The sequence below is a fragment of the Tamandua tetradactyla genome, chromosome 9 (genome assembly GCF_023851605.1).
Source record: "Tamandua tetradactyla isolate mTamTet1 chromosome 9, mTamTet1.pri, whole genome shotgun sequence".
NCBI classification, from domain to species: Eukaryota; Metazoa; Chordata; class Mammalia; order Pilosa; family Myrmecophagidae; genus Tamandua; species Tamandua tetradactyla.
The window spans coordinates 20,689,089-20,709,595 of NC_135335.1; the positions used below are offsets into that span (position 1 = coordinate 20,689,089).

At 36.9% G+C, this 20,507-nt stretch overlaps 2 protein-coding genes across 2 annotated transcripts; one reads left to right on the forward strand and one right to left on the reverse strand.

The window, feature by feature from the left end:
• Positions 1–1,029: 1,029 nt before the first annotated feature.
• On the forward strand, positions 1,030–1,977 carry LOC143646317 (olfactory receptor 5AK3-like). Its single transcript, XM_077115186.1, has one exon. The coding sequence runs from the start codon at positions 1,030–1,032 to the stop codon at positions 1,975–1,977; it is 948 nt and encodes a 315-aa protein (XP_076971301.1).
• Positions 1,978–8,691: 6,714 nt separating this feature from the next.
• LOC143645957 (olfactory receptor 5AK3-like) lies at positions 8,692–9,621 on the reverse strand. The gene has a single exon (XM_077115048.1). It carries the CDS (start codon positions 9,619–9,621, stop codon positions 8,692–8,694), a length of 930 nt encoding a protein of 309 aa, XP_076971163.1.
• Positions 9,622–20,507: the final 10,886 nt, after the last annotated feature.

Genomic DNA, 20,507 nt, shown 5'->3' on the forward strand with positions numbered 1-20,507 from the left:
TAAACCAGAGCATAATGTATTCAGATAATTTTGCTCTTTTTTAAATTGAGAAACATTAAATTGGTCAAGGATTGACAGAGAAATGATAAATGTGCATTAATGTGAAAACATATCCGCATATACTCTAAATATTTGTTTTTCTACCCTCAGTATTTTTCTTTAATTCACTCATTCATGTATTTAATAGAGCCAGGCACATCTTAGCTGTACTATTCGGGGAACCTACAGTCCATAACAGAACAGAAATTAAGCAAAAAAGTAAAAATAATCATACAAATAATTAGAGCTATGAAAACTGATAAAAAGATGGGAGAGCAATAGCTATGGCAGGTATTACAAAGGCAAGTAGGTCCATTGGGTTGTCAGTAAATATTCCCTTGGAAGGGACTTTCAACTGCAGCTAGACCGAAAGGTCAGAGTTGACAAGATGGAGAAAAAGGATTGGAGACAATCCAAAGCAGAGAAAAGTGCATGCTGGAAAGGCCCAAAATAGAGGAAAGCAAGAAAAAAGAGGAGCCCATGATGGCTGGTGCATTGCCTAAAAAAAGGGAAAGATGTAAGATGAGAATAGGGAGTTATGTAGGAACAAGATCATATAGCAAGACCATGGATATGTCAAGATGTTCAGATCAAACCATTTGTGTTTAGGTATATTAGCATATAATGGTTGAAATATACATGACATAAAAGAAAGCAAACTTATAAAGACATGTTTTACATGTTCTCTGATATATTTATGAAATGCTCATTAGCATGCACCCTGACAATGTACCCACTTGTCCATAACAATTTTCCCAAACTGTAGATGAAATTATCGAAGTGGGCAGTGAGAAAGAACAAGCCTTAACCATCTACAATTTCATTCTTAAAATCCAAGTCAACTATGACACAGAAAATACTTGCTGGTCCCTCTGTGCAACCGAAGTTTATACCATTTACAATTCTGGAATTAAAATATCACAATGATCTTAGTGTACTCTGCTTTTCTTTCTTTGAAACTCTTTAGCTGATGTTTACTTCTCACTAATCATGGAACAAGAAAATGGCACTCGAGTGACTGGTTTCATTCTCCTGGGATTTGCTGGCCAACACAAGTTTTGGCATATCCTCTTCATAGCATTTCTAATAATCTATATGGTCACCCTCGCTGGAAACATTGGAATGATCCTACTCATCAAGATTGATTCTTGCCTGCACACTCCTATGTACTTTTTCCTCCAGCATTTGGCTTTTGTTGATCTTTGTTATGCCTCTGCCATCACTCCCAAGATGCTGCAGAACTTCGTGAGCACAGAAAAATCCATCTCATTCATAGGATGTTTTGCACAATTTCTAGTCTTTGGTACTTTTGCAACCAGTGACGCCTACATCCTGGCTGCCATGGCAGTGGACCGTTACGTGGCCATCTGTAACCCACTGCACTATCCAATAGTCATGTCCCGGAGATTCTGCATTCAACTGCTCATTGGTTCATACTTCATGGGTTTCCTAAATAGCTCTGTGAATGCAAGTTTTACTTTCTCATTGACCTTTTGCAAATCCAAGGCAATTAATCACTTTTTCTGTGATCAGCCCCCAATTCTGGCCCTTTCATGCTCCAACATCGACATCAACGTCCTCCTATTGACAGTCTTTGTGGGATTTAATGTGATGTCCACGGTGTTGGTTGTCTTCTTCTCCTACATATACATCCTGGCCGCCATTCTGAAGATATCTTCTACTGCAGGAAGGAGAAAAGCCTTCTCCACCTGTGCTTCTCACCTGACAGCTGTCATCATTTTCTATGGGACAATTTCTTATATGTACTTACATCATGGTACCAGTGGGTCTCAAGAGCAAGAAAAGGCAGCATCTGTGTTTTATGGCATTATGATTCCTACCATAAACCCCCTGATCTATAGCCTTAGGAACCAAGATGTGAGGGAGGCTCTAAACAGGATAGGAAAAAGTGTTTGTAGTTTCAACTTTCATTTTTAACTTTCTGTGCAGGTAACCCAGACCAACAGTTCTCACTTAATACTGAACTTTAGAAGATGTGGTAAAAACTTCTGAGATACAAAGTGCTCCTTAATTATATCAGCAGCATCAAAGGAGAGTGAAAAACATTTCACATGAATAAATAAGGTTAAAATACAAGTGTTTCTGAAGAGGACCCATTTAAAACATTTTGAAGCTTACTACTGTACAGTTTTAATGAGCCCTTTTCTGTCATTAAAAAAATGAAAATAGAAGTGCACAATCAATTTTCTATGAGAACTTCCATAAGCTAGAATAAAAAACCTCAAGAGTACATAAATCTTTCTTGGTCTTTCTTGTATTGTATAGCTTGTCACTATTGTATAGCTAAGCTCACTAAATATTGCAAGGAGAATTTTTGAAAGAGCAATTTCTAGGAGAAAATGTGCAGAAAAGAAGAATAAAGAAAAGACGAATGTATTCTCCTAGATACTGCAATATAAGGAGCCAATATCCCCCCTTTCCCTATGGATTTGTGTCAAATGGAAATTGTATTGATAAATATGACTTGAATCAATCACCTGTAACTCTTTGCAGGTGTACACTTTAGGAAGACTAGATCCAATGCACAGCTGAAAGCCATAGAGCAGAATTATGTGCCCAGAATTGATGGCAAATAACCCCTCGATATCCAAGAATGGGGAGAGTTGTTGGACTCTAGGTTTCTCTCTTGAAGTCAAACCTGGGCTCAGACCTTGGTGTTCTCACCAATTGGAGAAAAATTCAAAACACCCATCCATCCTGTAGACAGGTAGTGTACGCAAAAGTTTTCTCCTACCAGTCTCATTCCCTAAGCCATGAGAAGAATTGAGTGCAGAGTTGAAAGATGGGCATTTTTGAAGATGCTTGGAGTCCCGCGATTGCACCATGAGATGTTAAGCGAGCCAGAACCTGGAGAGAGCCAAAGAAAGTCAAGAGATGAAATCCAGTCCTGGAGAAATAAAGTAAGGAACCCCCACAGGAACAGGCTGAAAGCATGGAACTCAGGAACAAGGGATCAGCAGATGCCAGCCATGTGACTTCCTAACTGATAGAGGTATTTCCAGATGCATCAGCTTTTCTTGAATTAAGGTATCTTTTCCTGGATGCTTTAGTTTGGATATTTCCATAGGCTTAGAACTGTAAAATTATAACTTATTTAAATATTCCTTTTAAAAAACCATTCCAGTTCTGGTATATTCCATTTCAGTAGCTTGCAAACTAACGTGAATAGGCCAGAGAAGCATTCTCAAATGTGGCATATGCTGCCTCTAAAACTCAAAGAAGCTCACCAAACATTATTCCTTTCTTAGTGCTAGGAGTTGTAAGATCTTCTATGTACCTGTGCTGTCCTGGAAACCAGTACTTGCATGCCCCAAAACTTTAAATCCATAAAACTTCACCATTGTAACAAGCTCTGAATCTTTGAAGGTTTGTCTCCCACCACCAGGTACTCATGAGTCTAACTTGAGTGTCTAAAGTACTCACCACTTCTTGCTGCCCAGATCAAAAAGATGTGGTCATTATAGTAGCTTGGAGCAATATTCTATAAGTCTCCATTTGGTCAGGACACCGCAGGCTATACTATGACTGAGGAGAATTACAGGAAAGGGTTTGTAATGTATACATATGTCTATACCAAGAGATGGGCCATGCTTGCTTCCAATGTTCCTTCCAGATAAGTGTTCAAAAGAATGCATTCCCAAATCAGTGTAAGTGCATATTGACAGAGGCTGTGTTTGTTCTCATATCAATATCTCCTCTGGCATAGCACCTGAGAGTGGTGCTACCATTTGACTAAATTTGTGCCAGCCCATTATCATACTCCATTTGGTGTTTGCAGGGTCTAGACCAGTGAATTTAATGGTGATATGATTAGGAACACCACTGTAGCATAATGTAAATTAAAGAGTGGTGTCATTCCACTCTTCCCCCATAGATACTATTTCTTAGAAACTATCATTTTCGCTCCCACTCAAACAACTTCCCCTTTAATCTTACTGCTGGGTAACTATTATCTTCTGCTTCTTAGACTCGATATCTTTGGCAGTTGTCTGATGATCTTGTTCTTTTTTTTTTTCTTTTGGGAATGAATCAGTTTTATTGGGAGACTTCAAGAAAGGTCTCATAGAGGAGGCAGCTCTTTTTTGGTATCAGCATTATTAAGATATAGTTCAGATACCATACAAATCACCCATTTAAAGTATACAGTGAATGGATTTTAGCCTATTCACAGAACAATGCAGCCATTACCACAATCAATTTTAGAACATCTCTATCATCCTAAAAAGAAACCCATACATCCCTTAGACATCCTTCCCAATTCCACTATGATGATCTTTTTCTTACCATCACAAATCAGCTACAAAGGGAATCATCTAATAATCTAATTAACAATTGCAAATTAATCAATACAATGTGTGACCAGCCTGGTGAAGAAAAATGGAGACATGACTCATGCATTCTTTGCCACAGGTGACCACTGCTCCTCTGGGTTAAATGACACTCCTCCACTTATCTTCTCTAATGTCAGTAGTTCCCCTGTCCCACTAGATACTTCTATGTGTTCTTTGTGACACACACACACCTGATCTCAAGAAAACAAAACAAAGCCAAACAACATCAATAATAACAAAAAAGAAACAAGACCAACTGAGATAGGTTTTGGAGTGAAATCCTTGCTAACTCAAGCTATTGAGTGGGTCTCATATATTTTTACATCAAATGGGCATGGAACAGTGATAACTTCAAGATACTAGGTATCTGAGAGAATGAATCTACTCACCTGTGCTTCACATGCTCTTTCATTCTACTATTCTGCATGAAAAATGACAGACATTTAATTTAAAGTTTTCATGTCGTGTGCTTATTTCCAATGGCATTATTGTGATGTCATTATGGCCCTCTGGCTGTTGCTACATTTTCCAACTCAAGAACAGCTGGCCTGGGCTGCCGCTTACTATAACTCATGTGCAAGTGCTTTATCTGGATTTAGGGCTTCTTCTTTCTGCTTTCATTTATGTATTTATTCAAGTTGTCTATTTATTTATTCAACAAATATTTATTGAGCAGCTCTAATGTGCTAAGAATGTGCTAGACGTTGAGAATCTAATGATAAGCAAGTTATTTTCCTCACTTCCAAGTTTCCACATTGGTGGGGACATTTACCTGTCCTGGTGGCAGGATGAATCATACAGCAATTAGGAAGCCAACTAAAGAGAGAATTAACCAACAACCAGATACAAGGAGGTTTATAGCATTTCCAATTTAATTAGCCATCTCCCAACTATGCTTAGGTAGCATCTTCTTTTGTCCCTTCATGCCCAATATGTTGAATTAGTGACTTCACAAACTGGGGCAATATCACAATTCCCTGGGAAGCCTTTTTAAATTCCACATTTTATATATTCTGAATGCAAGTCTCTAGAAATTGGTATCTGAGATCTATTCTTTCCAAAAGTTTTTGGGTGAGTTTGATGCATCCATTGCAGTTTGGTATTTGTGTAATACGGACACTATCCATGATGTGTTTTCATTTCTGTGATACTTACTAAATATCTACTATGGTAAGACCGAGGACTAGGTATAATGGAATTATAAAATTTTGATGCCTTGCATTTCTAATTCAAGCCTCCATAAACTCTGCCACCATTAATGCAGAGACCACTGTAGTTTGGATGCTTTTTTCCCTCTTGTTTTTTGTTTTCTGGAAACTTTCTTGGTCATCCAAGGGCTGAAAGTGACAGGAAATTTGGCATGATGGATGTATCTATCAAAGTTTAATTCAAGGAAAAGAAACCACGTAAATATTACAAGGACAAAGAGCTTTAATAAGGAGAATTTGATATAATTTTGGAGGAGATGGAGGAATGGACATCATGCACACACCAAGGATGGTGAGATCTAGAGTTTAGGGAGCTGCTGCCACTGCTTTGGCTATTACTGCCACCACAGTGGCCTCTCATATGCTGAAGTCAGTGATTAGACATTGGAATCCCATGTCTTGCCATGGCAATCACATCCAGCCATTCGTATTTGTATGGCCTGAATTGTCAGAAAGTAGAAAGTTTTTCACCCATTTCTACTTTCCAACTTCTCATGAGCAAATCTGATAGCATCTAGAACTCTAGGTACAAGGGAATCTGGGAAATACAGTTCTGAGCTTTCTGTCATCTCCAATTAGAAGAAAACTGCCACGGAAGTTGAAAGAAATAATCCACAGTATCTGTGCCAAAAGACTACAGGATGTTTAAAATGTTTTCTTCATGTTAGAAGAGTTTCCTAATGGTGGTTGTATTAGTCATTATTCTTTAGAGAAACAGAACCAACAGGAGAAAAGTGCAAATATGAGATTTATAAAGGTGTCTCATGCAAACGTGGCAATGGAAGAGTCCAAAATCCATGGGACAGACTATGATTCTGGCAACTCCAATGGAGGGTCTGGATGAACTCCACATGAAGGGCTCACTGGCCGAAGAAGCAGTGAAAAAGTTTCTCTTCTTCCTTAAAAAGCCTCAATTGATTGGATGACTTCAATGTGGAAGGCATGCCTTAGTTGATCACAGATGTAATCAGCCACAGATGCAATCAACTGACTGATGATTTAATACACCAGACTTCTTGTTTATCAACAGCCATGAAAGATCCTTGTAGCAATGGTCAGACCAGTGCTTGCCTGACCAGACCACTGGGCATCATCACTTGTTCAAGTTGACACCAGAACCTAGCTATCACAGTGGTTGAGCTTCAAGCCTTTGTTTCATTGATATTTTCTCAGTATTCATCCTTCCTCCATCTCTCTCTGCCTTTATAGTTGTTTGTATCAGGCTCCTAGCTGGTTTTAAAGTTTGTTAATGCATCCTACCTCTTTACCAACTTCTTTTATGGATCTTTTTTTTCTGGAGGAGCTCTAGTGTGTGACATAGTGTCTGCCTCATTGACTGGATTCCAGCTTCTCTACAGTATGTTCTTGGTAAATGTTTTTAACTGCGTGTAATAAATAAATGGATTAATGAAGTACCAATTATGTCAGGCTTGGTCTATATTTCCTTCCTTCCTCTGTTCTTTGTTCAGGGACTGTCCAAACCGTTTAACAGTGTAGTTGATGACTTATGGAATAAATGCGCAATTATTCAGCATGAGACCTTACATAACGGTCTACTTCCTCAAAAAGGAAGGGTCTATCTTGAATAAATGTATGTTAACAATTGCTTATCATTCATAGGCTAGAACCAAGCTCAGCCTTTCCTCTTCCACATGAATTTCAGAAATTTAGTTGCTTTTGTCTATTTTGTCTTAGAGCCCACTATCTCTTGGGATCTCTTCTACTTCAGAATTGAGTGCAGAGTATCACATAACTTTCATGTTTGTTTCTGATACTCATTGGACTCTGTCTTAGTTTGCTAGCACTGTTGTAACAAGTTATCACAAATAGGTGGCTTAAATCAACCATAATTTATTGTGTTGTACTTCTATTGGCTAAAAGTCTAAACTCAAGGCATTAGAAGGGCCATGTCCTCTCTGAAGTCTGTAGGGTGAATATGTTTCATGCTCCTCTTTTGGTCTCTGGTGGACCTGCCATTAGATAGAAGGTCTTTTCTTTTATAAGGACAAATCTTTTCTGGGGGAGAGTCAGAACCTTACAGTGACTTCAGGTTATTCTTTTTTTCTTAGAATCTAAGCAGGATATTGTATTTGAAAATGTATCTCTTTCTCTTCCCAAATTTTCATTGTGCTATTATTTATATCTTCTGGTCAGCTCACTAGTCTGGCTGGTTTTACTTTGATGTGATACTTGTTCTTTTATCCAGTTAACATGATATCTGCCAAATTCAGGGAGAGTTTTCCCATCACCAACACTTAATCTATCTGTCAGAGTTTATCTATTAACACTTTGTCTTCCTGACTCAAAGAAACCCTTGACCTTCCTTGAACTTCCCACTGAGACTGTGTAGTTTAAATTATTTTGTGTGAACTAAAATGAATTTTGTGTCATTTATAAATGTCAACCATTAGGATTCTAGATCCATCTATATTCTAGATTCTCTATTTTTATTTAAGAGAGACATAGAAAATGTTTGCAGGGAGTACCTTTCTCTAGGCAAGAAAGGATGGATTCAGAATATAGGGAGCAACTAACAACAGAAATATTTTTAAGCATTAGGAAATGCCACTAACATGGAAATCGTGGATAGAGAGGATATTCTAGATCACCAGATGCTTTTAAAAGTAATAAATTTGTTTTACATTCAGATCTGAGCAATAATTAGAATAAATTTCTGAGTAACCTCATTGTAGAAAATATTGGGAACTTGCTGAAATAAATGGAAAATGATAAACTTCAACTTTAACATTGATAATATATGAATAAGGATGTTTCAGAGTTCAGGTACATGTTAGAAATATATTTGAAAAGTTAAATATTTAAACATTTCATACATGCTTCTTAATATTTTAAATAATCTTGATAAGGCCCTTTTTCACAGGTTGTAAAGATAAATTTCTCAAGTATATTTCAGGGAAAATTAGTTCTGGGAGATGTTTACTGTATTTCTCACACTCCAAGTTCTTGTCTTTTGAGAGATGCATCAGTGATCTAAGATGAGAATGTGTTCTCAATTTCAGAAACATTAAATTGCATTAATTCATGTCTATTGGATGCTTTGATGTGCTGAATTTTAATAATTTGGGTCCATTCTAGAAGAACATCTTCCTTATCCCTTTTAGAGCTTCTTTTATTTCCTTATTTCTCAAGCTATAGATCAGGGGGTTCAACATGGGAATTACAATACCATAAAATATAGAGGCAATCTTCATGTTGTCCTGGGAATTATTAGCACGAGGCTGTAAGTACATGTAAGAGAGGGTTCCATAGAAGATGGTGACGGCTGTCAGATGGGAGGCGCACGTGGAGAAGGCTTTTTTCCTCCCTGCAGTAGAAGACATCTTCAAGATGGCAGCCAGGATGTAGATATAGGAGAAGATGACGACTGACACAGTGAATGTCAAGTTAAATCCCACAAAGACAAGAACTAACATCAGGCTGATGTCAGTGTTGGAGCACGATAGGGCGAGGATTGGGGGAACATCACAGTAAAAGTGATTGATGGCATGGGACTTGCAAAAGGACAGTGAAAATGTGAATCCTGCATGTATGGAGGAATTTATTGAGCTCACCACATAGGAACCAGCTGCCAGTTGGATGCAAACTCTTCGGGACATGACTGTGGGATAGCGGAGTGGCTTACAGATGGCTATATACCGGTCCACTGCCATAGCAGCCAGGAGGTAACAGTCACTGCTGGCAAATGTTGCATAAACCCAAAATTGCACTACACATCCCATGAATGATATTGATTTATTTTCTGAGATGAGGTTTTGCAACATCTTGGGAGTGATAGCAGAGGTGTAACAGATGTCAATAAAAGCCAAATGTTGTAGGAAAAAGTACATGGGTGTCTGAAGTCTGGAATCTGTCTTGATGAGTAGGATCGTTCCAGTATTTCCCACCAGGGAGGTCACATAGATCAGTAGAAATGCAATGAAGAGGACATGGCGAAACCTGTGTTGGGCACCAAATCCCAGAAGAAAGAATCCTGTCACCTGAGTGGTGTTTCCTTGTGCCATGACTACTAAAATCTTGGAAGGACTGAGAAAGGAAAGGAAATCATTATGGCTTCTTGAAATGAAAGATTCTTTGGCTTCACATCATGTTTAAACTTAAATATTCATGGCAAACACTCACAACAGTCCTTATTACTTTCAAAATATTTTTTCTATTTTCTTGGGTAGGTTTCACCAGATAAGCAGTGATCCTTGAGCCATGAATTTTTTTCAAATTGAAGATTTTCACGGAAGACTGACTTCTAGTGTGCATGGTTCTAAGAATCAAAGGCTAACACATTTTCTACTGTATTAAGCAGATATCCATAATTGCATAAAGGAATGTTCAGCTATAGTCATGTGCCTTTTTCAACAACCTATAATTTTTCACCACCATTTATTACTTAATCCGGGTCCAAGCTCTTGAAAGTAGTAGCTCTTGTCAGAGAGGAATTTTCCTAAGGTGTTTTCATGGTCCACACCTATTTCAAGGCTGCATGGTGTCTGTTTTACTACTATCCATACCTTCCACCTCCAATGTAGGTGACACTTTTCACAAGCCAGATAATGCAAATATATATAAATATAAAATCAAATTTTATAATATGGGAAGATTTCTGAATTATAGGCCTGTGTTTCCCATTACATTGTTTTCTTTTATTTGTAACCTGGTTTGCTGTGGGAAGAATCATCTTGCAAAAATTTGATTAATTCAAAGTGATAGCTTCTTTTAAATCATAAATGATGTCTGATTTTCTACTTTTACTTCATGCTACTTCTGTACCTGATTAGGTATGCCACTGACATTAATTTACCCATAATTTTTTTCCTATGCTAGAAGCCCTCAAACTCTGGCTCTACTGTCTTTGATCTTAAACACTCAGTATTGCTTAATACCACTCAGGTGGAGCAATGTATCATGGATTCTTGGTGTGACAGAGATTGATTTGCTGCTTGTCAATGCATTTGCTTTTTCATCTGGGCAGAACTAGACTACACATGCAGTAATAAATGGTCATGGGTTCAAGTTCTGCTCAGTGGAGCATGGATATACTTATGCATGCTACTTTGAGCCCTGAACCCCTCCACCCTCAATTCAACCCACCCCCTTGGAATCAGATGCAAACTTTTCTTCCTGATTTATTGGCTGAATATTGACATATCGACATTCAGGGCAACTTTGGAAGTCATGTGTTAGTGTTGTCAGATAAAATATGGGACAACAGTTAAATTTGAATTTCAGATAAGCAGCAAATAACTTTGTAGTATTTGACCTAAATATTGCATGGTATATACTAATTTTTTTTTTGCTGTTTATGTCAAAGTTGAACTCTACAGGGCATCATATGTTTTTATTTGTTGAACTTAGAATTCCTAAATGAAGAACCTATCATTTTGCTTCATCAAAGTTTTGCAAGATAACTTATGGCCGCTTCCTTCAGGTTGTGTTCCTGAACAACAGTGTGGAGCTGAGACCTCTTACCAGCAACCCCCTTCCTCAGCTGGATTTTATGTGATTGAGAACTTCTATGGTAAAAAGAAATTGAGATTTGGGTATTTACTCATTACAGCAGCTGCTCTTGTTTTATTCAGTGCTCATTGCAGCTATTCTAATTATTCATGAATGATTTTGAGTCTTCAGAGACAGTAATTTGTAATATTGCTATGGTAAGAACTGAGTCATGTGAGTTTGTTGCATGATTTAAACAACAATCTGAACAGTGTTTAGAAAAAAACATAAATAAAAAAGAAAGCGTAATTTGTACTCTCAATGCCATTTTTGTTCTCTCCTCACTGTGATGGGTTGTAATATTTGTGAATTTTGACATTGAAGAAATTAAGCATTTAAAGGTTTCTCAACCTAAGCATCCCAAATGTCAAGTGGCAACTGTATGTGGGGGTGGCTGTAAAATAAGAAGACCCAGTTTATTTGCATTATCTCAGGAAAATATTAAGGTTAAAATTTTACCAGAAATTTAACATCAAACTGAATATTGCCTCATTCAAAAGGTCTTTGGATGAAGAATACTTACTATAGGTGATAATGGTTTTAGCCAGAGTTTAGAAATTTTCCTTGGTAATTGTTTTCAGAATCTGAAGTCCATCTTCTTGACCATAAATCAATAGTAGCAATTCTTTGTTCCTTGCAGTGTAATCCAAAACAAGAGTGAATTCAAAGTGGGTGGAATTATTTTTGAAAATCTCTTCAGCTTTCCGCATCAGGTTGTATAGTGTAAAAGATAGTGTGAAAAAACTGGAGTACACAAATCACCTGAAAATGCTGCATAAAATATAACAAGATAGTTGTAAGAATATACCAAACTCATAAACAAGAAAGGAAAATGGTTATCAGCTGAATTTGATAAGGGAACCCATAAACCATAGCAGTGATTATGAGATGGTTCTAGGGCTGCACCAGCAGCTTTTTCATTACAAAAGGCTCAGACCTCCACTTTAAATAACTAAATGGGGAGTGAGAACCTGTGTCTTGGTTATGCAAATGGCCCCAAATCCAGCGTGGACCCTTGAGGAGTTACAATCTCCTTAAAGAAGGGCTTCAAACCCCACCCCCTGAAGGAAAAAAACTTCTGTTTGACACACACAAACAGAAAAATCCAACCTGAGAATTTGTAACTACCACCCTGAATTCACATTGCTTTAGAATTTAAATATATGTCAGCAAGCTGAATATTAAAGAGAAATATTGCTCTGAGTATGAGCACATTTGGCTCTCTGACTGAAACAAAGTAAGATCTTGTGCAGGATTATACCAATAATCCAGATTCCTCAGGATTCCTGCAGATCATTCACTAATACTGATCAGGTTATTCAAAAAAGCTAAAAAAATAATAATAATTAATAAATCATCCTGAGCAAAAGTTAGCAGAAACAACAATTAGCAGAACTGAGCAACATGGGATTTTGTTTATTGGAATTATCAGGTCCAGAACACGGATTTACTAGATATACATTATTTAGTTCAATTTAAAAATTGAAAATAAGGGCAGAGAACAAAAGACTGAAAGATTATCAAGCAGATTTGTAAAGGAAATTGATAGATTTTTCAGAAAAATACTTGAAACAAAAGACTGTATAGGTGGGTTATACCATGATTAGAAACACTTGACAAGAGCTAGAAAATATGTATGACTACATTCCCCAGAATACAAGATAGAGTAAAGACTCATGAGCTTTTATAAGAGGTTAAGAAATATGAATGTTAGAATAGAATGCATTAAATTGGTATTTCAAAAGAAGAGAAAATGTTTTAGGAAACAGTGGTTGAGAATTTCTAAGAATTTCCAAAAGTCAAAAAATTGGGAAAGCATGAAGAAGATCAAGCAGTATAAACAGAAACTGTCTGCACCTAGAAATGCAACTGTGAATAAAAGTTGCATAACAAAGGCAAAGAGAAGATTAAAAAAGCACAGAGAGAAGGGAATGACAAAAGCCTGAAATGTAGATTTCTCAGGAGTTACAATAAAAAGAAGAGAGCAGAATAAAATCCTCAGAGTGCTCTGAGTAAATGATCGTGGCTTTGAATTTTACATCCTCAGAAATAAAGTATACAAGAGAGGGTAACAGCATCACTTATGTTATCTTAATGCCAAAAACTGTGTATTCTGAATATAGTTATAAGGACATAATCTGGAAAAAAAACTAAACGATGGGGAACTCTACAGCTGCGTTCGACACTTTAACAGTTTAGATTTTAAAAACTAGAAAGACGTTACAACTAAATTCAAATAATAATCCTTGATAGCAAACTAAATCTGGGGAGAACAAAGAAAACAAAGCAGTTTACAAAGGACATTGTTGGGATAAGCAGAGAGAATTTGAATAGTGTGTAAATATTAGAGCTAATTTATTAAAATTAAATTCTTTGGTGTGATAATATGGTCAGGGAATGATAATATGGTCACAAAGGAGATTTACTTTGTTCACAGGAGGTATATGGGGAATATCTTAATCTGTCGGTCTGTGTATGCAGAAATAAAAAATATATAGCAGGAAAAAGAATGGAAATCTAGCTGAAGAGTGTAACTGTTCATTGAATTATTTTAACTTTCCTGAAAGCTTTACATTTTTTTAAACAAGAAGTTAATGAAAAATGAGAATAAGATAAAACATTTATATGCAAAAATAAATAAAGAGTTTTACCCTCAGTAGTTGTGCCTTAAAGATGCTTCTAAAGCCTGTGTTTAGAGAAGTGGAATATGATGCCTGGAGGTCTGAGAAGCTAGAAGAAATAGTGAGCTTAACTATAAGCAAACAGGTTGGTAAATTGGAATAAATAGAGACAATATAAAAGTTTAATAATAGAGGAACAGCAAATAAAATGTAAATATCAAAGAACACTAAAATATAGATTTGGGGCTTCATTAGATTTCACGTGCTCTAAAATTCCTGTACTTTAATATTTAACATAGATTACATGGTTTAGATAACTACAAAAATGATCAAAGAAGAATATTTTAAAATTTTTAGGTGAATAAATGGAACGTTACAATTAGTTCATCGGAATGAAGACAATAAAGGCGATAGAGAGAATATTTGGAAAAAATCCAAGACAAGTAGAAATCACCAAATAACCTAAATAAATTCAACTGTATTAGTAGACTAATAAATGTAGCTTGACTAAACTCATTAAAATTCAGCGGTTGTCAAACTGGATATTAAGAAAGAAAAATCGATGGTGTAACAGAGAAGAAATTTTGGGAAAAAACTAATTGACAATAATTAAATAAATTATGGTATAGGAAATAATTGAACATTGTGCATCAGGGAAAATGAATTTGCAAGAGGTACATTTCTTAGCCCTAATCTTAAAAGTATAATGTTGAGGAAAAGAGCATATTGATATTACAGTTCAATGTAATAATGGGGCTTCAATATTACTGATAAAAATACTTTGCATTTACCACTGTGGAAGGCAGTTTGGCGGTTCCTCAAAAAGCTGAATATAGAATTGCCATACGACCCAGCAATACCATTGCTAGGTATCTACTCAGAGGACTTAAGGGCAAAGACACAAACGGACATTTGCACACCAATGTTTATAGCAGCATTATTCACAATTGCAAAGAGATGGAAACAGCCAAAATGTCCATCAACAGACGAGTGGCTAAACAAACTGTGGTATATACATACGATGGAATATTATGCAGCTTTAAGACAGAATAAACTTATGAAGCATGTAATAACATGGATGGACCTAGAGAACATTATGCTGAGTGAGACTAGCCAAAAACTAAAGGACAAATACTATATGAACCCACTGATGTGAACTGACATTAGAGAATAAACTTGGAATATGTCACTGGTAACTGAGACCATCAGGAGATAGAAATAGGGTAAGATAATGGGTAATTGGAACTGAAGGGATACAGACGGTGCAACAGGACTGGATACAAAAACTCAGAAATGGACAGCACAATACTACCTAATTGTAATGTAATTATGTTAAAACACTGAATGAAGCTGCATCTGAGGTATAGTTTTTTATTTTTTTATTTTTTTCTCTCTATTATAATTTTATTTCTTTTTCTGTTGTCTTTCTATTTCTTTTTCTAAATTGATGCAAATGTACTAAGAAATGATGAATATACAACTATGTGATGACATTAAGAATAACTGATTGTATATGTAGAATGGAATGATATCTTAATGTTTTATTTGTTAATTTTTTTAATTAATAAAAAAGTTTAAAAAATACTTTGCATTCATAGTTATTTGGTGCTTATACATATTCACTGTTGCATGTCACTGCCTTTTTCTCAATGTTAGAATTGATTATTAAACTAAGAAATAATTAAATAGTAGATAATTACTCTTTACTAAATACTAAAATAGTATACATTTCTTTTATGAATTTTACATCTGTCAAATTGTCTTTAAGCTCAGTTTACAGATATACTATGCTTCACCATGTCAAAAGGCTACTAGTTTAATTCTAGCATTGAAACAAATTGCTCTGATTTGGCTGCGTTCTATTTGAAGTTTTTACTAGTAAGAGTCATGTTCCATGAAAAAAATTCATCTAAAAATGCAAGACTAGCATTCACTTCCCAGTGTTTAGAACTAAGGTAGTTCAATAGACAAAAAGAGCCAATGAGTCGGACCTGCTCATAAGGCAGAGGAGGCAGTGATCAACTGAGTTAGTTCATGCAATGTGTATCAGTGGCAGCAATAATGAAATAAATGGGCACATCCCAGTGGCCTGTGCCTGTTTGAAACTGTCATGTACCCCAGAAAAGCCATGCTCTTTAATCCTCATTCAATATTGCTGGATGAGAGCTTTTAGATTGTTTCCATGGAGATGTGGCCCACCCAATTGTGGGTGGTAACTTTTGATTAGATGGTTTCCATGGAGATGTGACTCCACCAATTCAAGGTAGGGTTGCTTACTGGAACCCTTTAAGAGGGAACCATTTTGGAAAAAGCCAACAGAACTGACAGAGCCCACACAGCCAGAGACCTTTGGAGAGGAAGAACGAAAATGCCCCAGGGGAGGCTTTATGAAAGGAAGAAAGAAAGCCGGCATGTGCTTTTCCAGCTGAGAGAAAAACCCTGAACTTCACTGATCCTTTCTTTGGAGTTAAAGTATCTTTCTCTGGATGCCTTAGTTTGGACATTTCTATGGCCTTAGAACTGTAAACTTGCAACTTAATAAATTCTCTTTTTTAAAAGCCATTTCATTTCTGGTACATTGCATTCTGGCAGCTTTGGCAAACTAAAACAGAGTCCATGTTGAAGGACAGCATGCATTTGGGCTTATGTGTTTTAAGTGTCTTTGACAAATTAAAATGATCCTCCAATTCCACAAAGTTTAATAAAAATAAAACACTTTATGATGTCAAAGTAATACTTCCTTTATAACAAGGGTATCACTGTTCTTAGGGTTAAGAAGTGACAAATTGGTCCAAAAGAAAAATCGAGCTTCTCATATATTGAAAAAGATGTGCAAAGATTTTAGGGTGTATAATGGTGAATAAATTACATTCACAGTCCTCAAGATACTGCAGTCATTTTTCAGTTGGGTTCTCACAAAGTCAGAGTTAATAGTGTCCAATGTCCATGTAAACCAAATGTTGTTTTATTTTAATTTACAGAAAGAGCTTAACTGGTTTGAAGACCTAGAAGCTTTTTCTGAAATAAATAGCTTTAAATTTGGCTCTAGAAACACGTTTGGAATTGTACCATTTGGAGAAAAAAACTGCCAGGGAAGGCAACTCTAAGTAAAAGTGGTAACTCGAGCAAAAGTCTAGTGATGTTGCCTCACTTACTGAAGGTGAGGCAAATGGACCCATATTTGCATACAGTTAGGGTGGTTTTGCTCAAATTAGCAGCAATTTCTACATTAAACCACAAACAAATATTCTTGTAACACTTTCAGAGATATTCTAAACTGAAGTCAACTTCCAGTCTAAATGCGACCTCTCCCCTTCCCACAGTGTTAAGTGGTAACTAAGACAAATTTTTCACAAAAAAATTTCTTGTGTATTATTGACAGTATCTGAGGCATTGTTTTAGATGCTGATTTCCAAAGAGCACCAACTTACCCCATCTCTAGATCCTGATACTCTTTTTACACCTGTGATTATCTGAGGTGAAACTTTCATTTATCTCCAACTTCTAGGGTAGGATTTTTCTTCTAGACACAATAGAAATGTGTGTCTGCCAAGGATAAATACATTAGGAGTTACTTTTAAAATGTTGTATTTATATTAGGATGTCCCTTTCTATACTTCCTGCAGGCTGATGCCTCCCAAGTTGATGCTTTTGCATTTTATACAAGCAGCCAGTTTATTTTTAAGGGCTGTGGGATTAGGACCTATTCTCTTGAGAATATCAGGCTTTGGGGACTAAGGCAATGTGCAGAGTTGAGAGTTCTAATTGAAATTTTTAGATAAAGTCATTCCTGTCCTTTTGGGATATTGCATCTTAGTTACCTCCATGGAATCAGGGATCACTTATCTCAACCTGGGTCTGATCTTATATTCTGAAAACATGGCTTTGAATCCTGATTTTCCACTTTCTTAAACTTCAGTTTCCTTATATGACACCAGACATGGCTGCCTTGCTGGTATAAAAATAAACAAATGAAGAAATGTGCATGCACATATATTTCTAACTGTGAAGTGCTTGGTGCGTGAAAAAGAATATTGTCAGGATTCTTCAGATCTGGTGCCCACTTTTGCTGCTGTTGTCATTGTCACGTACTTCAAATATTTTCCTAAGTGTGATACAGCTAAGACTGCAACTGAATTTGTCTCCCCAGCATTAGTGAAGAAACATTCATGTGCTTTTCTAAGTTGGTTCTATCCATGCCTCATTTTGTTAGCTCCCAGGTAGTCATTAGCAGAAAGTTCCCCCTGTAGTTCTAGACCGCCTGTTCAGAGAGTCTTTAAGTATCCTGTTTGAAATCAACTGCCACATCACTACAAAGGATGAAATGCCTTCTCTACCATGACGTAGATGCCCCAGCAAGGATTCTGGCTGAACACTAAAAGCTTATCATAAATTCATATTTTCTTCCCTCCTCTTTTATACTTGGTTATTCCCAGTGGTTGTTGCCCACTGATGTCTGCTCTAGTCTTACCAAAGTCTATTTAAAGGCAGGCCGTTTCTTAGAATGCTTCCCCATAACTCTCTCCCTCCTGCTTCTCTCTGCTTACCCACCTTTCACCCTTCTCCTGGTTAATTCATACTCATCTTTTCACTTCATTCATGAAAATGTGCACCTGGTTCTTCTCCACCCTCATGACTTAGAGCCTTTTCCCTTTCTTCCTATCTCCAGTTGAGTTGGATGCAGATCTAAAGGTTTTCCTTATGTGCTAATTACTAATGTTAATCCCATGTTTACTTTGGCTGGTGAGCTCCTTGAAGGAAAGCATACCTTTTGTTTCTCTGTGGGTTCCTCCTAGCGAGGTGTCTGCACCTAGTATGCAGACCAATGTTCATGGAATTAAGGAATGAACAAACATGAATACAAAAGGCCTGGCCTCCTAAAGGCAGTACAGTTTATTTGGTCATTAGTCCTGAGAGCACAAAGCCAAATGCCAATGATAATATTGTTTATTGGGGTTTACTGTTTGTTTTAATTTTCTATGCTGCTCAAAGCAAATACCATGAAATGATTTCACTTAAACAATGAGAATTTATTGGCTTACAAGCTTACAGTTTTGAGGCCTTGAAAATGTCCAAATCAAAGCATCATCAAGGTGATGCTTTCCTCCTGAAGACCAGATGACAGCAATCTTTGTATCCTCTGCCATATGGCAAGGCACATTGCAGCATCTATTGTCTCTGCCTTCTCTTCTGGGCTTTGCTACCTTCAGTTTCTTGCTTCCCTGGCTTTCTCTTCCCTCTCTCTGTAGTCATTCCATTTATAAAGGACTTCAGTAAAGGGATTGAGACCCATCCTGAATGAGGTGGGTCACATCTTCACTGAAGTAGTCTCATCAGAAAGTTTACAATGGATTCACACCCACAGGAACGGATTAAATTGAAGAAATTGTTTATCTAAAGTATACACAGCTTCAAACCACCACACCATTTCAAGGCATTTGGCTAAAAGGTGTCACAAGCAGTGCCTTCTTTAATCTGCACAATAATCCCATTGAGAGAGTACTGGAATGATAAGAAACAAGAAATGTGGTTGTAGCTGTCAGGGAATTTGCTTTCTAGTGTGTATAGTAGAGTGTAGATGCAACAGAGAATGGCCAAGATAACTTCTGACAGAAATCATGTCAGTGTGGAGTGACAGAATCTGCCAGATTGATGGCAGCTCAGTCCTTGTCAGCCTTTGGTAGATGCAAGCAATGGCCCCACAATCAAACCACAGCTTTGAGGGAGCAGAAATAGATCGTCTCCCAACCCCTTCTTTTCAGCTGAAGACACCTATCTATGTATATCTACTCCATTGAACTAAACAAACAAACCAAAGCACAACAACAAAACAACATGATTTACCTGAACACCTGCCTCTGAATTATTTTGATCACTCACTTCATGTCAGTCGATGTCTTCATTTGGCCTTCAAGGACTATGTGTTGGTTTGAATCTGTTGTGTTTCTCTGAAAAGCCACGTTCTTTAATCCTCATTCAATTTTGCTGGGTGGGAGCTTTTTGATCATTTCCATGGAGATGTGTCCCAGTCAATTGTGGGTAGTAACTTTTGATTACATAGTTTCCATGGAGATGTGTCTCCACCCATTCAAGGTGGGGTTGCTTACTGGAGTCCTTTAAGAGAGAACCATTTTGGAAAAAGCTTTACAGTCACCTAACTGACAGAGCCAACAGAATGGACAGAGCCCTGGAGAAGTCATTGAAGAAGCCTCATGAAACAAGGAGAAAAAACTAGCAAGATGTCGCCACTGCCTTTCCAACTGAGAGACAAACCCTGAACATCATCGGCCTTCTTGAACCAAGGTATCTTTCCCTCTTGCCTTAATTTGGACATTTTCATAGACTTGCCCATTTTCATAGCCTTAGAACTGTAAACTTGCAATTTAAGAAATTCTTCTTTTAAAAAGCCATTCTGTTTCTGGTATATCAGATTCTGGCTGCTTACAGACATATATATAGCACTTATTGAGCTAATAGTATTTTCATGAATATTTAATCTGAATAGGGAAAGGTGAGATACACACAATGCATTTCCAAGGTATTCATCCCCTCTGCTTTCTATATTGCCAAGATTTTGTGACTAAAGAATTTGTTTTCTAGTTCTTTCCTGAGTCTTAAAAATTTCCCACACATCTTGGTTTATGGTTCTTTCCTCCACCTTCAAAGTAAGACCTGTTGCATTTTTCTGATCATTTTTCCATGGTCACAGCTCACTCCAACTCTGACCTCAACTGGGAAAGGCAATTGTAAGGAATAGTTTGATTAGACTGAGCCCTCCT